Below are 23,640 nucleotides of genomic sequence, written 5' to 3'. Positions count from 1 at the left end.
CACACACATACACACACCACACACACACACACACACACACACACCACACACACACACACACCACACACACACACACACACACACACACCACACACACACACACACACACACACACACACACACACAATTAAAATCATGATAAAGGATGAGTAATACCTTCGGTAGAATAGTGATCAATTTATGTGGTCCAGTCCAATGCACCTAGTTTAATACCAAATTTTGAATAGTGATCAATTTATGTGGTCCAGTCCAATGCACCTAGTTTAATACCAAATTTTGAATAAAAAATATAGAAATCAACTCTTTACTAGCTTCTTTTTTCATCCTAACTGCAAAATCTTAGTAGGTTCTAGATTGACTTTTAGAGACCAACAACCCTAACTACTTTTATTTGTTGTTGTTGTTGGGTGGCTTTTTTTGTTTTTCTTCTATATCCCTGGACATTGCCTAGGGCCTAACACACTAAGCACATAGTCTGGCTTTCCTAGATACCAAGCATGGTGCATATATTAAAGTTTGTTCACCCTAATGGCAATTCAATGAAGTTGAATTAAACCCAACTCAGTGTGATATAGAATCTAAGCTCTCAATACCCACTGCTTTCAAGTATACTATTTAGAGGACGTTGAATGTCTTGGATCTTGCTTTGTAGATTTAACCAATCTCTTCCACACAGGAGATAGAGGCCAGCAAATATTTCATCTGGTGGCATGGAAGAGAAAGCCCAAGAAATATTTTATAGAATCTTTTTCTCCTGGCCTTGAAGTTTAGAAGTGAGGAGTATTGAAATGTACTTTGCCATCATTTTTTTTTTCAGAAACAGCTCCCTTGATTGACTCCTGGAGAGGAAGGGCTCTTGGAAAATGTTCTGTTAAACATCCAACTCAGCAAAAATATACATGCCATAAAATCCCAGTTAACATGTGGACAAAATGAAGTGAAAGCATTCAGAAAAACGGAGCTGTGCTGCCTCCCTTGGTTTATTCTTAGCAGAGCAGTGGGTCTGTCTGACAGTGAAGAAATTCAGAGCTGCTTTGGGTGCATACAGCCTTGTGTAGGGATGGAGTGATGCAGGTAGCAGTGTTGCCATGGAGACACCATCCGTGGCCTACCTCTTCTCCTTTGAGAGCTCACTCTGTCTACTCAACACAATGCTGAATTAGCTATCTGTGTGCATGGTGGGCAGATCCCTCACTGACTTGCGAGGCTTTTACAATAAAGCCAAACCTCCTCTTAATGGCGCCCCTCCTGCCACCTTGTCACCATCTGATACTGACTTCTCGCAGAATCTCAGTGGCATCATGTTCTCTTCCACCTCCATGCTTTTATTCACCTGTCAGGAATACTCCTTCCTTTTCTTCTTACCAAGAAACCTCTTACTCAACAGCCTTCTGGTGGAGCATCCTTAAGCAAGGCTTCTCACCTCTAATCTCATTAACCTGGCCCCGAAGCATAAGGCCTGGCACATTCGTAATGACCTAGACCATAATGAGACTACTCCCTATGTTGTTTTAAAACATTTTGCTTTGAAAAGCTGTCTTATTATAAGAATAGTATAACAAACTCTCATACACCCTTCTAGGTGTTTCTGGCCACATTATTGCCAGATAGGTGTTGATTTCTTTTTCTCTTCTTTCTTGTCTCTGTTCATTTCTTTTTGGTGGTACTGGGGGATTGAACTCAGGGCCTCATTCTTGCTAGGCAGGCACCCTACCACTGAGCCCTAGCCCTAGCCCTTGTTTGCACAGCTTTATTTATTTGTTTTCATGTATTGTCAGTCATGGGGCATGAACTCTGGACCTGGGCACTGTCCCTCAGCATTTCAGCTCAAGGTTAGGGCTCTACCACTGGAGTCACTGTGCCACTTCTGGCTTTTTCTGCTTATGTGGTACTGAGGAGTCGAACCCAGGGCCTCATGCATGCAAGGCAAGCGCTCTACCACTGAGCCACCTTCCCAGCCCCCACGGGATATTACTTGGTGCCTGGTTGTGTGCTTAGGCCTTGATCTGCCTCCTTTAGGCTTTACATCATAGCTGGGATGACAGATGCATTCCGTGATGCACAGCTTCTTTCTCCTGAAATGAAGTCTCATGAATTTTTTTCTGCCAAGACCATTCTGGAACTGTGATTGTCCTCCCAAGCTCAGCTGCCCACCCAGCTGGTATAACAGGTACATACCACCATACCCAGCTACAGCTTGAGAAAGCTTCTCTCCTGGATGGCCAGCCTGACCTTGAACTACCATCCACCTGATCTCAGCCTCCCAAATAGCTAGGGTTTCAGGTGTGAGCCATCCATTGGCCCTTCTCTCCTCCCTCCTCTTTCCCCCTCCTCCTCCCACATCTCTGTATATACACACATACATTATTGTTGAAATGTCTGGGACTCAGTTGCAAGCATCACCCTTTATGGGTATATACTTCAGCTCTCTTTTCCAAAAAAGGGCATTCTGTCCACACTGAAATTGATGTTCTGGCATCTTGTGTTCATCTTTGTGTCCCAATCCAACAGACAGTCCTGGTTTTCTTTTCTTTGGTACCTCATAACACCCACTGTAGTCCAGAGTACAAAATAGTTCAGTGGGTGATGGTTTAATAAGTGAAACTGCCTGGCCACAAATCCTAGGCCATTGTCCCTGCTTCCCCTTAGCACTCATCTGTCTAGTATATTCTGGCTCAGGGCTCCCCTGGCACTAGGACATCCTGTGGTTCCCTCTCAACTTTCTTAGGCTGCTTATTTCATCCTGTGCTGAGGGCCTGGATGTGCTCTTCCTCCATGACTGCTGGGAATCGATAGGTTGTTCCCAACCTCATGACTAACAAGTGGACTTTACACGAAGAATATGCAAGACATCTCCCAAGGTCTTCACTGAAAGGGACTTTGGTTGCCCGAAGTGACCACCTGCTCAGCAGCTTAAAGCTAGCCTCCTGCCCATTTCCACAACCCCCAAGTCACCACCAGACCTTCCCTGGGATCCTCTCCTACCTACCTTCACATTTAGACATGTTCTCAGGGTCTGATGCTGGGAAAACCCAATCTGAAGTATTATTCCCCAGTGACTAAGGTATCATCCATATCAATCCAGGTATATAGTAGATGAGCCTTGTGTGTTTCTGAATGTGTTTCCATTATTCCAAAATTACAAGATCAATCAGCCTGCAGCAAGGCTCTGTGTGAGTTTCATCATCAGATTGTGAATTGGCATATTCAGGAGAGGAGATACCTGCCAGTAAGAGCTGACATAAGAGGACAGGAGGCTACGTTTGTGGGCTACATTCAATACCTCCCTCCTTTGCCCCCCACCTTCAGAAGAGAGGGGTACCTCTGTGCAGATGGCCGGAGCTGCTGGAGCCAGGCAGAAGGGAGGAAGTGGGGCAGGACCAGGCAGCAGGGTTCTGGCACTCGGTGTACACCAGCCTTGTACCCAGCTGGCCCTGTCACGGTCTCCGCCCTTTAGCTCTGTGTGCATTAGGAAACCCTTTTCTCCTTTCTCACAGAGATAGAAATCATGCTGCCAGACATGGCAAGTGTCAAGGTTCATGCCTGGGTTCCTCATTCAGACTGAGCATTTGCCAAAAGAAAAAAAAAAAGAAAGAAAAGAAAAGGGATAAGCACAGTCTTGTGTCTGGGAGAGTGGGGGAAGCCAGCCAGGCTGCAAAAAACAGGAAGTGCTCATGGCTGATATCCGGGCAGAGAGACACAGGAATTCCAAGGAGACAGACACTGAGGAGAATTAGAAAGACTTTCCAGCACCCACTGAGACGCCACTGTCCCTGAATTACACGGCTCAGCTTAAGTTTTGGGACAGGCGGTGGCTCAGCCAGTTGGGCTACTGTCATCCATGCAGATGGTTCTGGGGGAGGAGGAACAATTCAGGGAGTCCCTCCCCACCTCGGGGCCTTCAGATGTGCTTTTCAAACTGTGCTTGGAAAATGCTCATCCAAGTGTTTCTTAGTAGTGGAACTTCTAAGTGCGGCTCCAATGTCATGGGAGGGCTGTCCACACCCATCCTCAGACCCTATCTGTTTTTTATCTGTGGTACTTACTGTAGTCAAAAAAGGTCAAGTTTATGTTCAGTTACTTGACTGCTATCTGTTTTTTTACTTGTCTGGAAGTTCTATGAAAGTAAGCATGTTGTGTGACTTAATTGTCCTGATATGGCCACATCATAGTCCATGTTGTTTGGTTGGATGGATAGGTAGGCAGACAGATACGGGTAGATGGATGAGTGAAAGGATAGATGGAAGGAAGAAGAGAAGTACAAAGGAGAACAGAGTGGGGGATTATTTGGCCCCTATCTAAAACAAGGCAGCGAGTGGGAAGCACTGGTTTTGGAGCTGGACCACCACAAAGGTTCTAGTATTTGTAACTTTGGTTGAGTCACTGAGCTTAAGTTTTATATCTGCTAAATGGGTGAAATGACAGCTCTACAGAACTTCTGAGAGGGACTAAAGGAGATAAACTATGTGGGGAATAATACAAATATTATAAATCCACTATAAATGTGAGTAATTATAGTCATGGTAGAACACAGCGGCTGCAGCCACCCCTCTCCTGTTGATGTCCAGGACAAAGGCAGGGCCCAGAAAGTCCTTAGGGGGCCAACTTCTTATCCCTCAGAGCAGACTTTGACCTCTTAGCACATGTGCATTTCACTTGATGCCAGCCTCCACAGACCCATTGTGTCTTTTCTTGCACTTGCATTTTGAGAAGTATGGATAGATAGGAGGTAGAATCCTTGGAGGGGGCCATTTTATGATATGATCCGAGTGGGTTCTGAAGAGGACCTATGTGGTCTGGTGACTGCTCAGTTTCCTCAGCTCTGACCTCACAGAAAGATTCCCTCAGCAGTGTTTTAGGACTAGCAGATCTTCCTTCTGGTTCTTTCTACCTAGTTAAGCCCACAGGTAGGTCGTCCTTTTATTCACATACATTGAAGCATCCTACAGTCCAGTAAAAATTCTCTTCTTACCTCCTGAAACCTGGAAGGGGTGTTGCCAAAGGTCAATAAACAAACAAAACCCAATGTAGCCAGGCACTGAGTGGCACACGCCTATAAATTCTAGCTCCTCAGGAGGCTGAGATCGGAAGATCTCAGCTCAAAGCCAGCCCAGGTAGAAAAAAAAGTCCACGAGATGCTTATCTCCAATTAACCAGAAAAAAAGCAGTAAGTGATAGAGTGCTAGCCATGAACAAAGCCTAGAGGGAGTTCAAGGCCCTGAGTTTAAACTGCCATACCAGCGTGCGCGCGCACACACGCGCACACACACGCGCACACACACACACACACACACACACACACACACACACACACACACATCAAGAAGTTTGGCTCATTGTAGGCTAATGCATTGGTGCGTGTGAAGAGTTGATAGTTCTTACTGGAACTCAGGAGATAAAGCTGGGTAACAGAGACTGGGGAAGTCAGGCTCCTTCCCAGCTCCTTCTGAATCAGTCTTTCCCAAGGCAGATACATTAGGTGGTTTGAAGCGGTATACATTATCACAGTGTTGGCAAGGATGTGACTGACACACAAAGACATAAATCAGAGCCAAGTCTTAGTGGTTTTAAATTATCCATGCCCCATCTCTCTCCATTTGCACAGAAAATTGAAAGTCGATAGCTATTGAAATCTGGTTTTCAGATGTTTTTGCTCTGAGGGTCATAACTTTTAACTCTGTGATACCTATAGGGGTGTGTGTGTGTGTGTGTGTGTGTGTGTGTGTGTGTGTGTGTGTGTGTGTGTGTGTGTGTGTGTGTGTGTGTGTGTGTGTGTGTGTGTGTGTATATACAGTGTGTATATATTTCCCCTGTTGGTGCTATTCTTTCATCCTATGTAAGTAAATTCTTGATCCTACTGCAGGGCGCTCCATCAGAACCAGCCTCACTTATCTGGATTGAATATTGCACAGTCTGTTTGCTGAGTGTTGTGTGTACTTGCGTGGGTGGCTCTGGCTCATGTCTTGTCATTCCAGGCCCAGAATCTTGTCCCCTGGCTCTCACTGAGAGAGAACACGTAGAATGAAGTCTGCTCTCCAGTTTCTTAGCACTAAGGGGAGGGGGGGGGAGGTCAGGAGGGGAGAACGGGCCAGCAGCTGTTTCTGCTTAACAGTGATTATCTTTGGGATTGTGAGTGTTTGGAAATTGTTTCTCCTTTTTCTTGCTTATCTGCGATTTCTGATTTCTTTCTACATTAATTGTATGTTGCCTTTTTCCCCCCCTTCTAAGTGCAGGAAGCAGTAACTTTAAATTATGATAAGTATAATAAGGAGGAAAATGTTTCCCCTTTTCCCCTTTCTTATTATGGATAAAAGGAGTTATTCTTTTGCTTTTAGTCAGCTAGAGCCATGAGAGAATACTCAGGACACATTTGGTATTTAGGGGGCGGGGCGGGAAAGAAAGCTATGGAGGTCTTGAGGTTACGTTTGCCTTGTCTTTAACTAAAAGTGCTACCACGTTGAGTCTAGTGATGTGCCTTTCTCTTCAGTCCTCAAGTTTGTGCTGAGCCATGCCATGACCCCATGCGTGAGTGTGACATGAACCCCATCTGGCCATGGAGTTGGGACAGGGAAGGGGAGGCCTGGTGGCTGGGCTGCAGTGATGCACTGTTCTTGTTGATGATATAATCCTGCTTCTCATCAACTGCCAGGTGGCTGAGTGGCACAAGAGCGTCAGACACAGCAGTTGGGTGAAGTTGGCTTAATCCCCACCCCTCTCCCAACACAATTAGAAACTAGGCATTGTCCAGTGTTGCTCGGACCATCAGGTCTTTGGAGAGAACCCTCACCAGTTTTTAGACCATAGTTTGAGATCCTCCTTTCCAACCAGACAAGCGTTCTCCAACTGTGCCCAGAAGACCAGCTTGCAGGACAATTGTCCTGAGCCCTGGCTCAGAGCTATGCAGCCCATCACTAGGGAATGGCCTCTGCTCCCCAAGCCTTCCCCATCTACTTGCCCTGGCAAGCAGATGAATCCTTTTCCTAGAGCTAGAATTATTATGGATGTGTACACTTTACTGATTAGGACTTATCTCTTAAAAGCCATGAAAAGCCTCTATTCTTTTACTGTCTGTCTTCCCATCTATCAAAGTATCAAGCACCTCATTTTTATTTTGGTACATCTTAGAGACGAATTAGAGGAGATCAGAGAGTATGGTCATCTTCAGAGTTGTATCTTTGAACCCTTGAGGACATTGGACTCTGATCAGGCCTGGACTTCGGGGAGGAGGTTGAACTTGAAAGAAGCTAGGCTTGTGGTTTGACTCTTTAGCATCAACATAGGCAAGTCTAGTTTATATATGGAGCTACTGTATATAAGGTTTTTTTTTTTTAATAGACATACCCAAAATCTTTTCTCTTCATTTAAAAGGGGGAGGTGTAAAGGAGAAAGAGAAGAAAAGGGGAAAAAAGGTCTTACTGATATTGACAATGCTATCCAAGCCTGCATTTCTAGTTTAGGATTTGCAACTTGTCAGAAATTATGTTCTAAAAGAAGATGGATCTCTATGCCTTCATCTTCCCAGTTTTCCCCACAAAACAAGACCTCTTTCTTCAGGGTTCAGTGTTGTAAATAACCTGTCAACATCTCAAGGATGAGTCTGTCCACTACCTTCCCCCTCCCCAGTCTACTTACATGAACCTCTCCTCATCACAAGAAGTCAGTTAATTGGCATAAATTACTAGTGCTTTTCCAAATGGTGGGGTTTCTGTGCAGAGACCTGGCTTCACTGAGTCAGTTAGACAAATGGCCACTGCCCAACAATATGCAGCCCATGGTAGAGCTAACTGTGGCATCCAAGACAGGGAAACAAATGAGTTAACCAATTTATCTTTAGGGAGAAAGGGGGATGGGGAGTACAGAGGTTGTTTGGGGCAGAGGCCAGGAAGGAAGGAGAATACCACATCTCCTCTCTCTGAGTCATGGCTTATTCTTTGAAAACCTGTCATTCACATGGCCAATTATGTGCAGGTAGAATGTCAGTTCTGACAGAATGAAGCCAATGTACTCTTTGTGAGTATGTGTGTGTGTGTGTGTGTGTGTGTGTGTGAGAGAGAGAGAGAGAGAGAGAGAGAGAGAGAGAGAGAGTGCATGTGCATGCACACACGTATTTAATAAAACTTTACCAGCAGATTCTATTTTCATAAATGTCTAATTAAAAAATAAACACCAAATCATGCATATCCCCCATACACACACATCTCTGAATCTACTTCATTCAGGTAAAGAGCTTTCATTAGGGTGTTGAAAGAGTGAGTGATTGGGTGGCACTATATATTTTGCCAATGGCAGAGAGAGAAATCAAAGATCTAGACAAGTCTTGGTGGCTCTATCTCTCACCCTCTGTGCCTTTCTAAGCAACTGAGCCTTGGGTTCTCAACTGGCAAATAGAAGTTATTAAATCAGCCTTTCCAAAGTCATGGAGTCATGAGAGGTTGAAAATTCTTTGCAAATAAAAATGGCTTGCCTTGGGAGTTCCTGTTAATTCTAAACGAGGAGCAGAAGACATCTAGCTAGCAGGAAACAGAAAAGTCTCTGTGGTTTTGACTTGCTGTTTTTGTTTTCTTTCCTTCTTTCCCCTCTTTGGTTTTGCTTTGTTGGGGGGGGGGGGCGAGGCAGTGAGTTTGCTATTCTGGAGTAAAAGGGCCCAGGGGTAAAATTGGATGGGATTTCTATCAGTAATGTTTTCTTTCATGGAGACTCAGATGACTGCTACTTTGAGTCCTCATTGTGCTCAGAACTTCCTTTGACCAAGTTGCTTGACTACCTTGAATCTTTGTTGCTTCTCTGATAGTGGAGATGATTATCTGGTCTTGGAGTTCTGACAGGTGAGGGTAGGTCGTGTGTGTGTGTGTGTGTGTGTGTGTGTGTGTCTGTGTGTCTGTGTGTGTCTGTGTGTGTGTCTGTGTGTGTGTCTGTGTGTGTGTCTGTGTGTGTAAGTAAAATAAAAGGGAGGTCATTTATGGTATGCATTTATCTGAGTGTACTTCTCACCTCATCCAGCTCCATCACCCTGTGGTCAAAACTTGCCACCTTTAATCTATCATATAATTGAGTGATTGTATTTATCACTTACTGTATGTTTCTTGTTTCTGGGACCGTACATGCCATGAGACAGGGATCTATGTTTTGGCTACATGTCTCAAGTATCTAGAGCTGTCTCTGGCACTAGCAGGTGCTTTCAGGGTATTTGTTGAGTGACCAACCTTACATTCCTTAGATTATTTCCCTTCAGGATTAAATATTGTACCTTTCCCTCCATAGCTGAATAAATGAATTTCCTGGGTCCTTATTTAGAGACCAGATTTGGTGAAACACTCTTCTCCATTTTGATTTTGAAGTACGGCTTTCAACTAAAAGTCATGAATTACCAAATACTTACTATATTTGCTTTAGATGCAGTGAAACTTTATTTTGCCCCTAAAGTCATAAACTGGCATCAAAAAAAGTTCTGGTGGGAAAGAAGTACTGATTTTTCCTTCCCCTACCAACCTTGACCTTTTTACAGTAGTGGATTAATTAGAAAGTGATTGTTAAAAGGCACCTCGATTATTTTCCTTTTGGCAGTAGTATTGGGGATGGAACTCAAGGCCTTGCTGCTTTCGCAAAGCAGCATCCAATAGAACATTTTGAGTTCTGAGATGCTAACCAGGCCCCGAGGTATGTGTTCTGTCTGTGAGTTTTTGGACGTGATGAAAAGCAGGGACTGGGAGACTCTGACGAGCTTTACTTGGCTGAGCAAAACTGATTTTGTTTTTTCAAGTACATTTGTATGTCAGAATTCAGGTATAGCACATTTAAGAAATGAGAACAAAAAAATAACAATAACTGGTAATTTCCACAGATGAAGAAAAAGCATTTGCCAAAATCCAATGCTGTTTCCTGATATCAGGACTTGGCAGACTAGCATAGAAGGGACTTTGATTCTTCATCCCAATGGAAGGAACCTATCTAGAAAGGTAAAGCTGACAGGCACCAGGGGCTCAGACCTGTAATCCTAGCTACTTTGGAGGCTGAGATCTGAGGATCACGGTTGAAGCCGTCCTGGCAGGAAAGTCTGTGAGACTCTTATCTCCAATGAAACTACTCAGAAAAAACCAGAAGGGGGGTCCATGGCTCAAGTGGTAGAGCACTAGCCTTGAGCACAAAGAATCTCAGAGATAGCACCCAGGTCTTGAATTCAAGCACAGGACCTAACAAAAGAAAGAGGGATAGGGTTACAGCTAAAAATAACTTACAAAATAAATAACTTACTAAAATAAAAATAGCTTACTAAATAATAACTTACAAAGGACCAGATACCATGCCCGAAAATGAGGAATAAGACAAACTTGTCTACTTTCTCCAATTCTTTTTCTTTTGTGGGTGACTGGGGTCTGAACTCAGGGCTTCGCACTTGCTAGGTGGATGCTTTATTCCTTGAGCCACTTCCCCACCTCTTTATGCTCTGGTTGTTTTTAAGATACGATGCCATGTTTATACCTAGGCCAGCCTTTATCTCTATCCCTTACTGATGATTTCCGTGTGGCTGGGATGATAAGCATGTCCCAGTGTGCTCAGATTTTTCTGCAGAAATGGAATCTCACACTTTTGTCCTGTCTGGTAGATCTCCTCCTGATCCTACCTCCTGAATAGTTGAGGTGAAGGGAGTGAGCCACTGGGACTGGCTGCTCTCTCATATTTCTATTCAACTTTTTTAAGGAGGTTCTAACCAGGGCAGTAAGTCAAAACAAATAAATAAAAACTACCAGAAAGGAAAGAAAGGAAGAAATAAAATTCTGTTCATATGTGATATATGATCTTGTATATAGACAGTCCTCAAGGTCACATTTAGCTGTTGGAGCTAAAACATGAATTCAGCAGGACTCTTATGCGACTGAATCAGTCTAAAAATCATACCTGGTTTTTAAATTTTTTAAGCCACACTGGCCACTGGTGGCTCAGGACTGTAATCCTAACTACTCATGAGGCTGAGATTGAGGATCGAGGCTCAAAGCCAGCCCAGGCAGAAAAGTCCCTGTGAGACTCTTATCTCCAGTTAACCACTCAAAAACTGGAAAAGGCACTGTGGCTGAAAGTGGTACATTGCTAGCCTTCAGCAAAAGAGATCAAGCATAGCACCCAGGCCCTGAGTTAAAGCCCCACAACTGACAAAAAAAAAAAATCAACAACAAAAAAGTCCCAAGAACCTAAACCAAGTTGCTATATGACTCAGCAATTGCATTCCTCTGTGTATTGGCCAAGAGAAATAAAATTAATACCTAAATATACAGAGCAGTGTTATTTATAAAGATGAATATATTGAATGAATGTACATTTTTAAGTATGTGCTGATCCTGAAGCTTGAACTCAGGGCCTGGGTGCTGTCCTTGAGTATTTTGCTCAAGGCTAGCAATCTACCACTTGAGCCATAGCTCTACTTCTGATTTTTGGTGGTTAATTGGAGATAAGAATCTCAAGGACTTTCTTGCCTGGGCTGGCTTGGAACCACAAACCTTAGATCTCAGCGTCCTGAATAGTTAGGATTACAGGCATGAGCCACCAGCACCCAGTCAGTATACATTTTTAAATGATAGATTTAATGGTGTGTGAATTATATCTCAACAAAGTTGACCAAAAAACTCAAAACAGGGCTGGGGACATGGGCTGAGTGGTAGAGCATAAGGCCCTGTATTCAAAGCCCAGTACAATAGGTAGGTAGGTAGGTAGGTAGGTAGGTAGGTAGGTAGGTAGGTAGGTAGGTAGGTAGGTAGGTAGGTCGGTAGGTAGATAGGTAGTTGGTAGGTAGGTAGGTAGAAAGGTAGGTAGATAGATCAATAGTAGATAGATAGATAGATAGATAGATAGATAGATAGATAGATAGATAGATAGATAGAATTGATTTAATGTGGTGGCTCTTTCACTGCCTTTGAAACACTGGCTATTGAAACTAATAATAAAAACCAGAGTAAACAGAGAACAACTTATTTTCTTTCTCCATCTCATTTTATTTTTATCTGATTGGTGGAAACTAGAAATACTTTTGTATTGATGACATCAACACATTTCTTGCTTCATTATTTCTGTAGCTAAGAATATGGGAACAGATGGTAACCTTAAATGTTCAGTGTGGGGAGAGATTTTGATCTGTGGCTTTACCTTATGAATGCATGATCTTCTAATGCATGATCTTCTTGTATATTCAAAACCTAGCAACATGGGGAAAATTTTGGCCTTCTAATTAAAATTCCAGTCCAGGATCTTGCAATAGAGGTGAAAATACCTGTCCTACAAAATCTTAAGACCAGATTTGTGGCCAGGCGCTGGTGGTTCATACCTGTAATCCTAGCTACACAAAAAGCTAAGATCTGAGACTCATTATTGCAAGGCAGCCTGGACAGGAAAGTCAGTAAAACTCTTATCTTCTATCAACCAGCAGAAAGCCAGAAGTGGAACTGTGGCTCAAGTGATAGAGCCACCAGCCTTGAGTGAAATAACCAAGGGATAGTGCTCAGGCTCTGAGTTCAAGCCTCAGTACTAGGGGGAAGGGAGGAGTGGAGAGACCAGTGGGGGGGGAAGGGGAGTGTCGTTATTCTTCTAGAAAATTCTTCCCTCTGTTTTTTTTTTTAATTTTGTTTTGTTTACCATAGCTTAGGAACCTTTTTTTAAAAAACAGAATATTGTCAGGGTTTATTAAATCTTGTGATGTTTCTAGTCCAGTTATTTTATACACATACACACACATATACACACCCTTACATATACATATACACAGGTGTGTATATAAGTATATATAGGTATGTATTTGTTACTACAGCTAAGGAAACTGTGTTCATGGTCCAACTCCTGTGGTGGAGGCAGTAAGAGAAAAAAGAACTGTTCCTCTTGCGATGTGAATTAAGAAGAAAAGACTGAGTCTCAGCTGTAAAGCTCCCTAGCATGCTGTCTTGGTGACTTTCTGGTCTTTCACTGTTTCCATATGACACACCGGTACCACACCTTCCACCAACACAGGCGTTCTCTAGATCTTAGCTTGAGGAGTTGGTTGCCAGGGGATGTGTTTATGGTTGGGGATCCAAAAGCCTATGACTGGTAGGGCTTTGAAGGGGAGGGGAAAAGAAAAAAATAAAAGGTTTCTTTTTTCTTGCTTCTTATATGCCCTGTCTGCTGTCTACAGGAAGATCTGCCTACACTGCAAGTGTCCCCAGGAGGAGCACATGGTGACAGTGATGCCGCTGGAGATGGAGAAGACCATCAGCAAACTCATGTTTGACTTCCAGAGGAACTCGACCTCGGATGATGACTCAGGCTGTGCCTTGGAAGAGTATGCCTGGGTCCCGCCAGGGCTGAAGCCTGAACAGGTACTGGTCTCCAAGGGCGTCTTTAGAATCTGTGTATGTCTTTCAGATGCTTCTTCCTGATTCTAGTTCAGGAGGAGGTGGGGATTTGGGATGATTCAGAAAGGTGTTTGGAGCTGAATGGGATTGGCAACATCATGGGTCCCAGTGGGAGATGAGAATGGCAGATGAAATAGAGCCTTCGGTGATTTGTGGTTGATTCATTTGACTTGATTGACTATTCCTAGATTGTGTGACAAAAAATGTTTCCGGAACATTGACTTTGAAACGTAAGCTATTGATAGATCACTTTGGGTGGGGAAAAGAGGAGCTATAACTTGACCGTGGACTTCACCAATCAGAGGTTTTGGAAAGGGGACTGAGGAAATGTGCGTTTTGCCTTTTCCTTCCCAGTGATCCTTGCTGTGTTTAAATACTACCTCGAAGCAAGACCTTGACATTTCCTGAAATAGTCTGGCACTAGCCCCAGGCTGTACTGGTTTGCTGAGAACTCGCTTCCTTTCTGTTCTCCCACATTTTTTTTCTTTGTAATAGCCCATTTTATTTGCAGATTTGTTATATATGTTTTGTTATTGTTGTTATTATTGGTTTTTGTTGTTCTTACCAAATACAAACTAAAAACATTAAGATAAAAAGACATTTCAAGAACAGAAACTGTATTTCAGTCGATGGAGAGAGCTTCCCAAGTCAGTCCCTTTCTGCTCTATGTTTTATTCACGGTAGAAACTGTCTAGTGTTTAGTTGCTCTTAATTTTGTGAAAATCTGTATCTCAAAAAATACAAATGAAGCTGGGTGCTAGTAGCTCAGGCTACTCAGGAGGCTGAGATCTGATGATTGTGGTTTGAAGCCAGCCCAGGCAGGAAAGACTGTGAGACTCTTATCTCCACTAAACTACCAAAAAAAGCCAGAAGTGGAGCTGTGGTTCAAGTGATAGAGTGCTAGCCTTGAGCAAAAGAAGCTCAGGGATAGTGTCCAGGCTCTGAGATCAAGCTCTAAGACTAGCACAACGAAAAAAATGCAAATGGTACCCTCCAAAACAGGGCAAAAGTGAATGTGCTAATAATACTCAAGTGATAAAATGAAAAACTTTAAGTTTGTTTGAAAACAGCATGTCTTTAGAGGAGATTGTGCAATTCAATGGGAGATGTACCAAGCATCTACAGTACAGCCTGAACTTTGTATTCTGAGTACTCATGGGTTTCCCTTGGAACTATGTATCTCAGATACTTAGGGTCTGGTGTACAACCATTGTTTTGCCATTTCTTGGTGCTTCATACTTTCTCTTCTGTCAGTCTGGGCTTAGAAGCACATCTTAAGCTGGGTATTATCTTCCCTGTGAACTTTCAGAGACAACATTGCCAGAGTGAAGTGTTTGTCTACTGTTGCCTTCCTTTAACCCATTAAATTTGTTTCTTTGGAGATCTCTTTGTCTAACAGAATGTGTTTGAACATAAACAACCATAAAGTTGCATAAGAACTTTCAATGTGATAACGCTTTCAGAAAAGTTCATTTTAATTAAGCAAGATCCAACAATTCACCAATAACTCTCTGTCTCTGTCTCTCTGTCTCTCTTTCTCTCTTTCTCTCTCATATTAGGGATGGAACTCAGGGTTTTTTGTTTGATAGCACCTGAGCTACAACTCTACCATTTGAACCACCTCCAGTACCTTTGCACACTGATTCTTTTTGACCTGGGGTCTTGCTTTATGTCTGGGCCAGCCTGGACTAAATCTTCCTATGTGTGAGTGAGAATGAGAGGTGTTTCTCACTGCCCAGCCATTGTGCTTTCCCCATAGCTGGGATAACAGACCCACACCACAGTGCCCAGCCATTTAGTGAGATGGAGAAGTCTTGCAGATTTCTTTCCATTCAGGTTAGCCTTGATCTCTGCCTCCTAATAGCAAGGATTACAGGCGTAAGCCACCTCATCCAGCTACTTCCTTCATCTCTTTGATTGGCCATTTTTCATTTCTTCCTTCCAGTGGGTGCTTGCAAATTGACAGATAAAATTGGGCATGCAGTTTAGGATTTGTTCAGCCAGGAAGGTATTCTTTAAATTTCCAACTACAATGCAGGAATTTTTCCTGAATAATTTTATGTGTCTGTCTTGAAAGTTTGGCTATTTGTTTTAGACAAAATCTGATCTCACCTAGTCTTCACTTACTTAGTGAAGTATTCTCTTCACTGAATCCACTTAATCTTTTTGTCTTATTTGTCAGAACAGTACAGGCTTTTCAGTTTTGCCATCTCTGTTCTTACTGCAGAGAAGGAAATGTCTTAGACTAGAAACACAGAAAACATCTCCGTGAAAACTGAAGGTTGTTCTCTGTGTTGATGAGAGCAAAGGGGTACTTTCTTACAGTTGGCATATTGATGTCCTATCTTCCTTTTCTGTTCGGCTGAAAAGTAGCATATTAAAGAATTCATTTTAGAAGAATGAGAAGGTTTGATTCAGTCTTGTCTGGACTCTCTGAAGTGGTGCTAATTGGCTGAAGACCCAGATAATGCTATTGCCAACATTTGAGTGCCGAGTTCCCAACAACTAGCTAGATCTGTGAGCTTGTTCCATTTTCTTGCTGACCTCATTTCCAGCAACTTTGACATGACCTGTCTTTCTTTTGTTTACCCAAAGGACATTGTTTCCTGCTAAGCTGGGCCCTAAATGTTCCAAAGTTAAGCTGTTGGATTTTTTTTTCTGCTTGAATAGATTATTCCCTAAGACCATTAAACATCATTCAGTGATACGCACATTCAGAGGAAATTTTTACTCATGTTGACCCAAAAGAATAGCCAGTTGCAGAAGCAAGGATTCTTGATTAAATCCAACAGACCCAACTGTGAGTGCGTTTGGTATTTTTGGAGACCATTTGACTCATCCATTTGTCTTTGGGAAACATAAAACTGAACTTTCCTTGATTTGTTTTGAAAGAAAATGATTAACACGATTAAACAAGTGGTTAGAATTATGGCAAATGAAAGGGTATTCCCATCTCTTACAATTCTATTGTTCCTTGGCAGCTTTTCTCTGCTCTCTACACTTACTCAAACCTAGATGACGCACACACATGATTAGAAAAGGAAATTGCTCTCCAGAGAGAGAGAAAATGTCTTTTCGTGCTATTTGGAGAGTTCTATATTTGTCCAATAAAATGTGGGTCTATATTAAAGGTGTTTGAAGGGTCATGTTGTGTGGAAGAAATGAGCTTTCGATTTAAAATTATGAGGTCTTTGAAAGTCTATTTTTTACAAAGCAATTTATGGGTCTTAAGATTTTAAAAAATCAAACTGATGTGTTCTAAGATTAGAAAAATGCTAGCTCTAAATGCCTTTTGCTCATAAAAGTTCTGATGTTTAATATCATGTTAGTTGTCTATGATTTGAGATAAACCATTTTTCTATCAAGAGAAATTACAGTGAATGAGGAAATGTTAGGTGCTGGAGGCAAAATATTAAAGACTAGTTAGGCCTGAGAGTAATGTGTTTTCATTTTGGTTTGAAACCTTTCATCTCACTCCCGACCCTAGGGGTGGTGATATACCTTCCGGTGATATTCTTTATTACTCTTATTTCCTCTGAGAAACACCTTCGAGTTAATAGAATGCAAATATAAGTCATCTCCCGTGTAGAGAAGAAGTGTTTTTGAATATGGACATTTGGTTTCATAAAAACTCACTGGCTCTTCTTAAAACAGAGTGAAAATGACAAATATGATAGATGATACCAGAAAGGAAAGGTGTATGTCTTGTTATTTCAAATAACTAGATTGAAAACCAATCAATGACATTGTTCATATCCTCTGCCTTTGCTGAATCCAAATTAAGACAGTAATATCACCCAAGGCCCCTGCAGGGAGCCCACCAGAGAGCCAGGGTCTACTATTGATTAGCTACCTACCATCTCTGCTTTCCCTCCAGACTCAAACCGTTAAGAGTGTCTCCCGTCTCCTGAAGACACTAGATCAACATGTTTATAGCAGATAGTACCTGTGGAAGAATTTGGAAAGTCACTGACAAGCAGGGACTATGAACCTCACTCTTCTTGATATTTTGTCTCAGTAGCTCTTTGCTGGAAAGCCTGTCCTGTGCTCTATGGGATATTTCGCAGCATCCTTAACTTTGACCCACCAGTTGTCACATTTGGGCCCATCTCTAGATCTTTGCCAGTGTTCCTGGCAAGAAGCACTGGATGAAAGTGAGGCTCTGCAGAAAAAGATCTCAGCAAAATTCCGAGCCAGTCAGGATAGAAAAGGGCTGGCACGACTTGGCACAACTTCATCTACCACATTTTGGCTCCTCCATAACAACTGTGGGTTTGGTAACATGGCCAAGGGTTTGGCAGAGTGGAAAGTGAAGGTCTGTGCTGCTTGAGTGGGGCCCAGTGCAAATTGTTAAAGACCTATTGTCTTCACTGTCTAGACAAGAATCCAGTGGCAGGAGAGCCTGTTGTGGGGGGTTTGAAATAGCATGTTCTCCCTTTATAAAGAGAAAGAGGAGGAGAGGGAGGAGAGGAAGAAGAAGAGGAGTAGGAGGAGGGAGGGGAAGGAGGAGAATGAAAAAATAGTATGTTCTCTCTATGAAGAGAAGACGGAGTGGGAAGAAGGAAGGAAAGAAGAGAGGGAGGAAGGGAGAGAGGAGAGGAAGGAGGGAGGGAGAGAGGAAGGAAAGAAGGAAGGAAGGAAGGAAGAAAGGAAGGAAGGAGAGAAGGAAGGAGGGAAGGAAAGGAAGGAAGGAAGGAGATTCCAGAAAAACAAGAGGAAAGTAGTCATATTTCTATCAAATGAGGAAAATAGGTTTCTAACCTTTTTTGCTTGCATGTTCAAGTACCTATGTCGAGAGTAATGCATTTTTTAGTTATTTTGGATAAAATTGTGATGGTAATCACAACTTACCCTAACTTGTCTTGCTGCTGTGTATCTTAAGAGCGTTTTTCTGTATCCCAATATGTCCATTCAGATTAGGCTCTGCAGGCTGTGGGATGGGTTTCCACGGGTAGTTTCTAAGCGGGAGTGGTACCTCCTGCCACTAGGGGGCATTTGGACATGAAAGTTTGAGAGAGGACAGCCATTGTCAAAGGGGCAGACTTGGGCCTGTGTGCACTGAACATCCTAAAGAGAACTAGACATTCCTGCTCAAAGGAAAACTGATCATCACAAAAGCTGTGTGTACTGCTATTGAATACCAAGGGTATATGAGTCTGTTTGTGAGCCTTGTATGGTGGGTACTTTTCCTGTGTGTGTGACATAAGGCTGTGGTTTCTAGAGTAGGAGTGTCCAGTGTGAAGCCCTCAAAGGCTTTCAATTTATTACATACTGCCCTCCCATGTGGCGGTCACAAATGTCCCTACTGGTGGAGATTATTCATTGGGTGCACGATTTTCCTGCTAGTTCTCGCTTGTCACTTCTTCTTGAGAATTGTGTGAGACTCCCTGGCTTCTTCTCTGGAGTGATCATCCTTTTTGTACATGTTTTTAGCCACTTTGTGTGTCTACTGAGTTCTCAAATACACAGATCCCAAATCCTTAGTCTCCAAGGGTTAGTCACTTTACCTTGAGCTTAACTTCATGTTCACACCTAAGAAATAGCAATCACAAGACCTATCCAAAAAAGTGAAAGGGCTCAAGTGGTAGGATACTTGCCTAGCAAGCATAAGTCCCCAAGTTCAAATCCAAGTTCCACTGATTTTTTTTTAATACAAGTTTTTTAGGGCTGGACATGGTGTAATGCCAGCTTCTCAAAAAGATTCTTAAGAGGATGTGGTTCAAGGCCAGCCCAGGCATGTTACCTCAACTTATCTCAAAAACAAGTTAGGACTTAGATATCAGTGGTTCATGCCTGTAATCCCAGCTACACAGGAGGCTGAGATCTGAGGAATGAGGTTCAAAGCCAGTCCTTGTGACTCATCTCAAATTACACAGAAAAAAAAAAACTGGAAGTGGAGCTGTAGTTCAAGTTAGTAGAGAAAAAGCTAAAGGACAGTGCTCAGGCTCTGAGCTCAAGCCCAAACACAAATAAACCATAGGCATCATGGTGCACACCTGTAATACCAACTGCTCTGGAAGCAGATGTAGAAAAATCACAGTCTGATGCTAACCAAGGCCAAGTGTGTGTTACCCTGCATCAAGAATAAACTATAGCCAAAGGACTAGGAGCATAGCTCAAGTACTAGAGTGCTTGCTTAGCAAGCCTGAGGTAGTGAGTTGAGTTCTCAGTACCAGAAAAATAAGTAAAGAAATATGTCTTATCATTTATCACTTCTTCCCATTCCCTGTGCATTTCCTAAAATATGAGCGGTAAGCCGATTTGCCACCCATTCTGACCTTCTCAGATTGCCAGAATTCAGGAGAGAGGGTGTATGTTGTGACGATTATGCAGCACTGCAGACAGAGTGAGAACCACCCTGGGCTCCACAGGAACAAGAGGGAGGAGCTCCAGGGCTAACAGAAGCACCCTGTTTCCAAACCAGCACATTATTTGTCTGAATCGAAGTCTGCAGGGCCCATTGCAAGTGCCAGCCTGCAAAAGAAGCCTGGCCCTGCAGCCTCACTTCTGTAGTCAATGCAAACCTGACCTCTGGAGAGTCACTCAGCTTCCAGGAGCCTGGGTATTCTCCTATGGATGATGATGATGGTGGTGGTGGTGGTAGTGGTGGTGGTGGTGGTGGTGGTGGTGGTGGTATGATGATGGTGACAATGTTAGAGAAATTCATTAAATGTGCATTGAACAGCAAGAAAACAAACACCAGTAAATGGGGGTAGGTGGGGGAGGAGGAACTCTCCTATACTGTCGGTGGGCATATAAACTAGTGCAACCAGTATGGAAATCAGTGTGCAAGTGCCTCAAAAGTCTTAGCAGTAGATCTTCCTTATGACCCCAGCATACCAGTATGGAACATGTATGCAGCAAGGAGAGCACCTGCCTGTTCATGTGATTGCAACACTCTTCATAATAGCCAAATGATTGAATCAAATGAGGTACCTAGTCACCGATGAATAAGAAGAAATGGTATGAGCATGTATGGATGGATATGTATATGTATATTTACAAATTACATTTAAGTGTTCAGATTCTATTCAGCTACTGGTTCCTTTTCCGTTCATTTGCTCCCCCCACCCACTAATACTCCATTCAAAACATTGTTGAGCTTCCTGGTAAGTATTTTGTGAAACTGTTAATTATTCAGAGTTGATACCATGGAATTTCACGTCTGCTTATAGTTCTTTAGCCAGCTTGGTTATGTATACCTCTACATGTGATTCTAGGGGAGGTTGCATTTTGGGAGTGAGATGCAGTTATGAGAGAAAAACTGCACCTTCTATCTTTCTGGGCCTGGCTTACCTTGCTCAGGATTTTTTTTCCCCAGATCCATCTATTTCCCTACAAATGACATAATTCAATTCTTCCTGATCTGCCACTATTTATGTTTTTTAGTATGTTCCATGCATTTTCCCATTTCAGCTTTTTTTTTTTTTTTTTGTCAGCCATGGGGCTTGAACTCTGGGCCTGGGCGCTGTCCCTCAGCTCTTCAGCTCAAGGCTAGTGCTCTACCACTTGAGCCACAGCACCATTTGTGGTTTTTCTGAGTGGCTTATTGGCGATAAGAGTCTCATGGAGTTTCCTGCCAGGGCTGGCTCGGCACTGTGATCCTTAGATCTCAGCCTCTTGAGTAGCTAGGATTACAGGCGTCAGCCACCGACACCTGGATCATTTCTGCTTCTTAGAAACTATGTCTGGCAACAATGAGAAGTACAAGTTGTCATGTCCAAAACTAGCTTTACAACGTCGGTGCGGGGGGGGGGGGGAAGGGGGGGGAAGGAGAAGGATTGGGATTGGGGGGGAGGGGGGAGGCTGGGAAGGGATGTGAAGGGTAAACAAAGGAGGAGGCTGCAATGCTTGGTAAGAAATGTACGCATTATCCTGCCCACGTAATTGTAACTCCTCTGTACAGTATGTTCACAAATAAAATAAAATTAAATTAAAAAAAAAAAGAAACTATGTCTGTGCTGAACATCAGTGGCTCATGCCTGTAATCCTAGACACTTAGGAAGCTGAGATCTGAGGATCATAGTTTGAAGTTAGCCCAGGCAGGAAAGTCTGTAAAACACCAAATTAAACACCAAAAAGAAAAACAAAAAAAAAAACAAAAACCAGAAATGGATCTATGGTTCAAGTGGTAGAAAGCCAGCTCTGAATGAAAAGCTAAGGAATAGCACTCAGTTCCCTGAGTTCAAACCCCAGTACCAACACACATACAAAAAAGCACGGTGTTTGGTAATTACTATGACTGCATCTGTTACAGAAACAAGTAAAGCAAGGCTAAGAGGAGTTAAGTAACATGTCGCAGATAACACAGCTATTGAGTAGCAGAGGCATCTTTCATCTCAGACAGCTAACCCTGGAACTAAGCCAACATCTGTAGAACTCAAGGTTGATCTGGCTTCAAATGAAGGTGTGTTCATAAAACACATAGAAGTTGCTCAATAAAACAATTGCTTCTTTCTCTCCCTGCTTGGGAAACAGGAATGACTTAAGTGAGCACTGTTAGTTTGAGCTGGCAAAAGCAACTTTTGGGGGCTCAGGAGAGGAAAGCTAAGTAGGGAGAGGGAGAGGATCGTAAAACTCTCAGGAATCCTAGGTTTCTTCTCAGCTTTCTCAAAACTTTTTGGTTTTTGTTTGTTTGATGTTTTGCTTTAAAAAAAAAAAAAAGGATCGTATGTTGTAGCCCAATAGAAACTCAGGATCCTCCTGCCTCCAACTTCTAAGTACTGGGATTATAAGCATGTACCACCACACCCGGCTCTCAAAGCTTTTAACAAAATTTTAAAAAAAAAATTTGTTTTTACTTCTGCCAATACCGGAGCCTTTATGTTCCCCAGATTCTCTGCTGTGGGATTGTTTTTAAAGGTATGACTTCATTCAGATGAAGTTCTGTGGCTCCACCGAGGCTGAATGACTTGGACAGGGGCCCAGGTGGAGCTACCTGCCTGAAGTCTGTGATGGCCCAAGCTGGTTGCGGGGGGCTATCTGTTGAAGACCTGAGTGTCCCCACCCACCTTCCTTCCCAGCAGGAGATGGACAGATGCCCCCCCCCAGGCCTGGCAGAATGGAGGTCCCTGGGGCATTCTCTGGGGCTGTTGCCAGTGCAGAGAGTCTTTCCACAAAGAATGCAGTACACACCTTTGGGGGTGGGGGTCAGCAGGTCAGCAAGCGGCTGACCTCTGACTTTGCCATGTGGAACCTGTTCCAGGCCTCCTCCACTGGCTCTTGGTTGGCTTTGGGACAGTAGAACATGGGAGTTTTCTCCCTAAGCAAAAATGGCCAGAGGAATGGCCATTGAGGGTTGGTTGGTTGGTTTGGGCTCATTTGTATACCTACTGTGTGTCAGGCACTGTCTAGGCACTGGGGTTGAGGTAAAAACAAGCAAAGCCTTCCACATTGAATCCGTCAAGAGAGGAGGGTAAAGACTAATAGCTTAGATCGTAAGTCTATGATCAAATAATTCCAGATTACCTTTTTATTTGTATTTGTGATAGTAAAGTCTTTCTTTTTGGTGCTTGGGATCAAACCCAGGACCTGATACAAACTAAGCCAATGCCCGACCACTTGAACCACGCTTCCCTCAGTCCAGCAGTTAGCCAGGCTTTGTCCTATGTGTTTTAAGAATATTAAAGCCAATTCTGCAGTTGTAACTGTGGCTCAGGTGTGGAGGGGATGGGCTGAGTGATTACCCACCACCGTTCTTAGCAGGTGGCCTTTGAGTCTACAGCATGACAGGCAAGAGCCTGTTGGTTGTAGAAATTAGTAGGTTCATGGGAAGCTCAGGAATGAGGGACAATCAGTACCCACTTGGTGTACAGCGAATGTGGAGGGCACGGTGAAGGATTATATGGGAAGAAATGAATGAGTTCGTTCAGTAGCCAGCTTCTGCCAAAGCATCCATGCTCTTGAAGGCTGGGAAGTCCCGCTGGTAGGCTTGCTTCAGTCATTCATCACTTCCATGTTTCTGCAGTAGGTGGAGATAGGACCACAGCGAGCCCCCATTCATAGGGGACCAGAGGAGAGGGGAGAACATCTTTCACATCCTGAATTGCCAGCAGGCACCAGGCACACACTTATTTCTCTCTACCCTTTTCTTGCCTATGTTGCTTCCTGTAAGATCTGAGTTTATGAGCAGAAGACACACTTTGTCCATTCACCACTATGTGCACAAAACCTAAAAGAATGTCAGGTGCATATTAGCTACTCATTAAACCGGTGTTGTATGAAGAGATAATCACATTTAACCTAAGGTGCAAAAATCCCCTACTTG

At 43.1% G+C, this 23,640-nt stretch overlaps 1 protein-coding gene across 4 annotated transcripts in view; it reads left to right on the top strand.

Annotated features, from left to right (window-relative positions):
- The window catches only part of Prickle2 (prickle planar cell polarity protein 2), a 314,539-nt gene that overhangs the window by 224,300 nt on the left and 66,599 nt on the right, over window positions 1–23,640 (top strand). For all 4 annotated transcript variants that reach the window (XM_070018885.1, XM_070018886.1, XM_070018887.1 and 1 more), the window contains one exon: window positions 13,154–13,337. In XM_070018885.1, the coding sequence (XP_069874986.1) occupies window positions 13,154–13,337 (184 nt within the window). The remainder of the gene's footprint in view (window positions 1–13,153; window positions 13,338–23,640) is intronic.

This window comes from Dipodomys merriami, unplaced genomic scaffold (genome assembly GCF_024711535.1).
Source record: "Dipodomys merriami isolate MVZ:Mamm:240054 unplaced genomic scaffold, mDipMer1.0.p SCAF_13, whole genome shotgun sequence".
Taxonomy (NCBI): Eukaryota; Metazoa; Chordata; class Mammalia; order Rodentia; family Heteromyidae; genus Dipodomys; species Dipodomys merriami.
The sequence above is the reverse complement of the archived record's forward strand: the minus strand, read 5'-3'. Positions and strand labels throughout refer to the sequence as shown.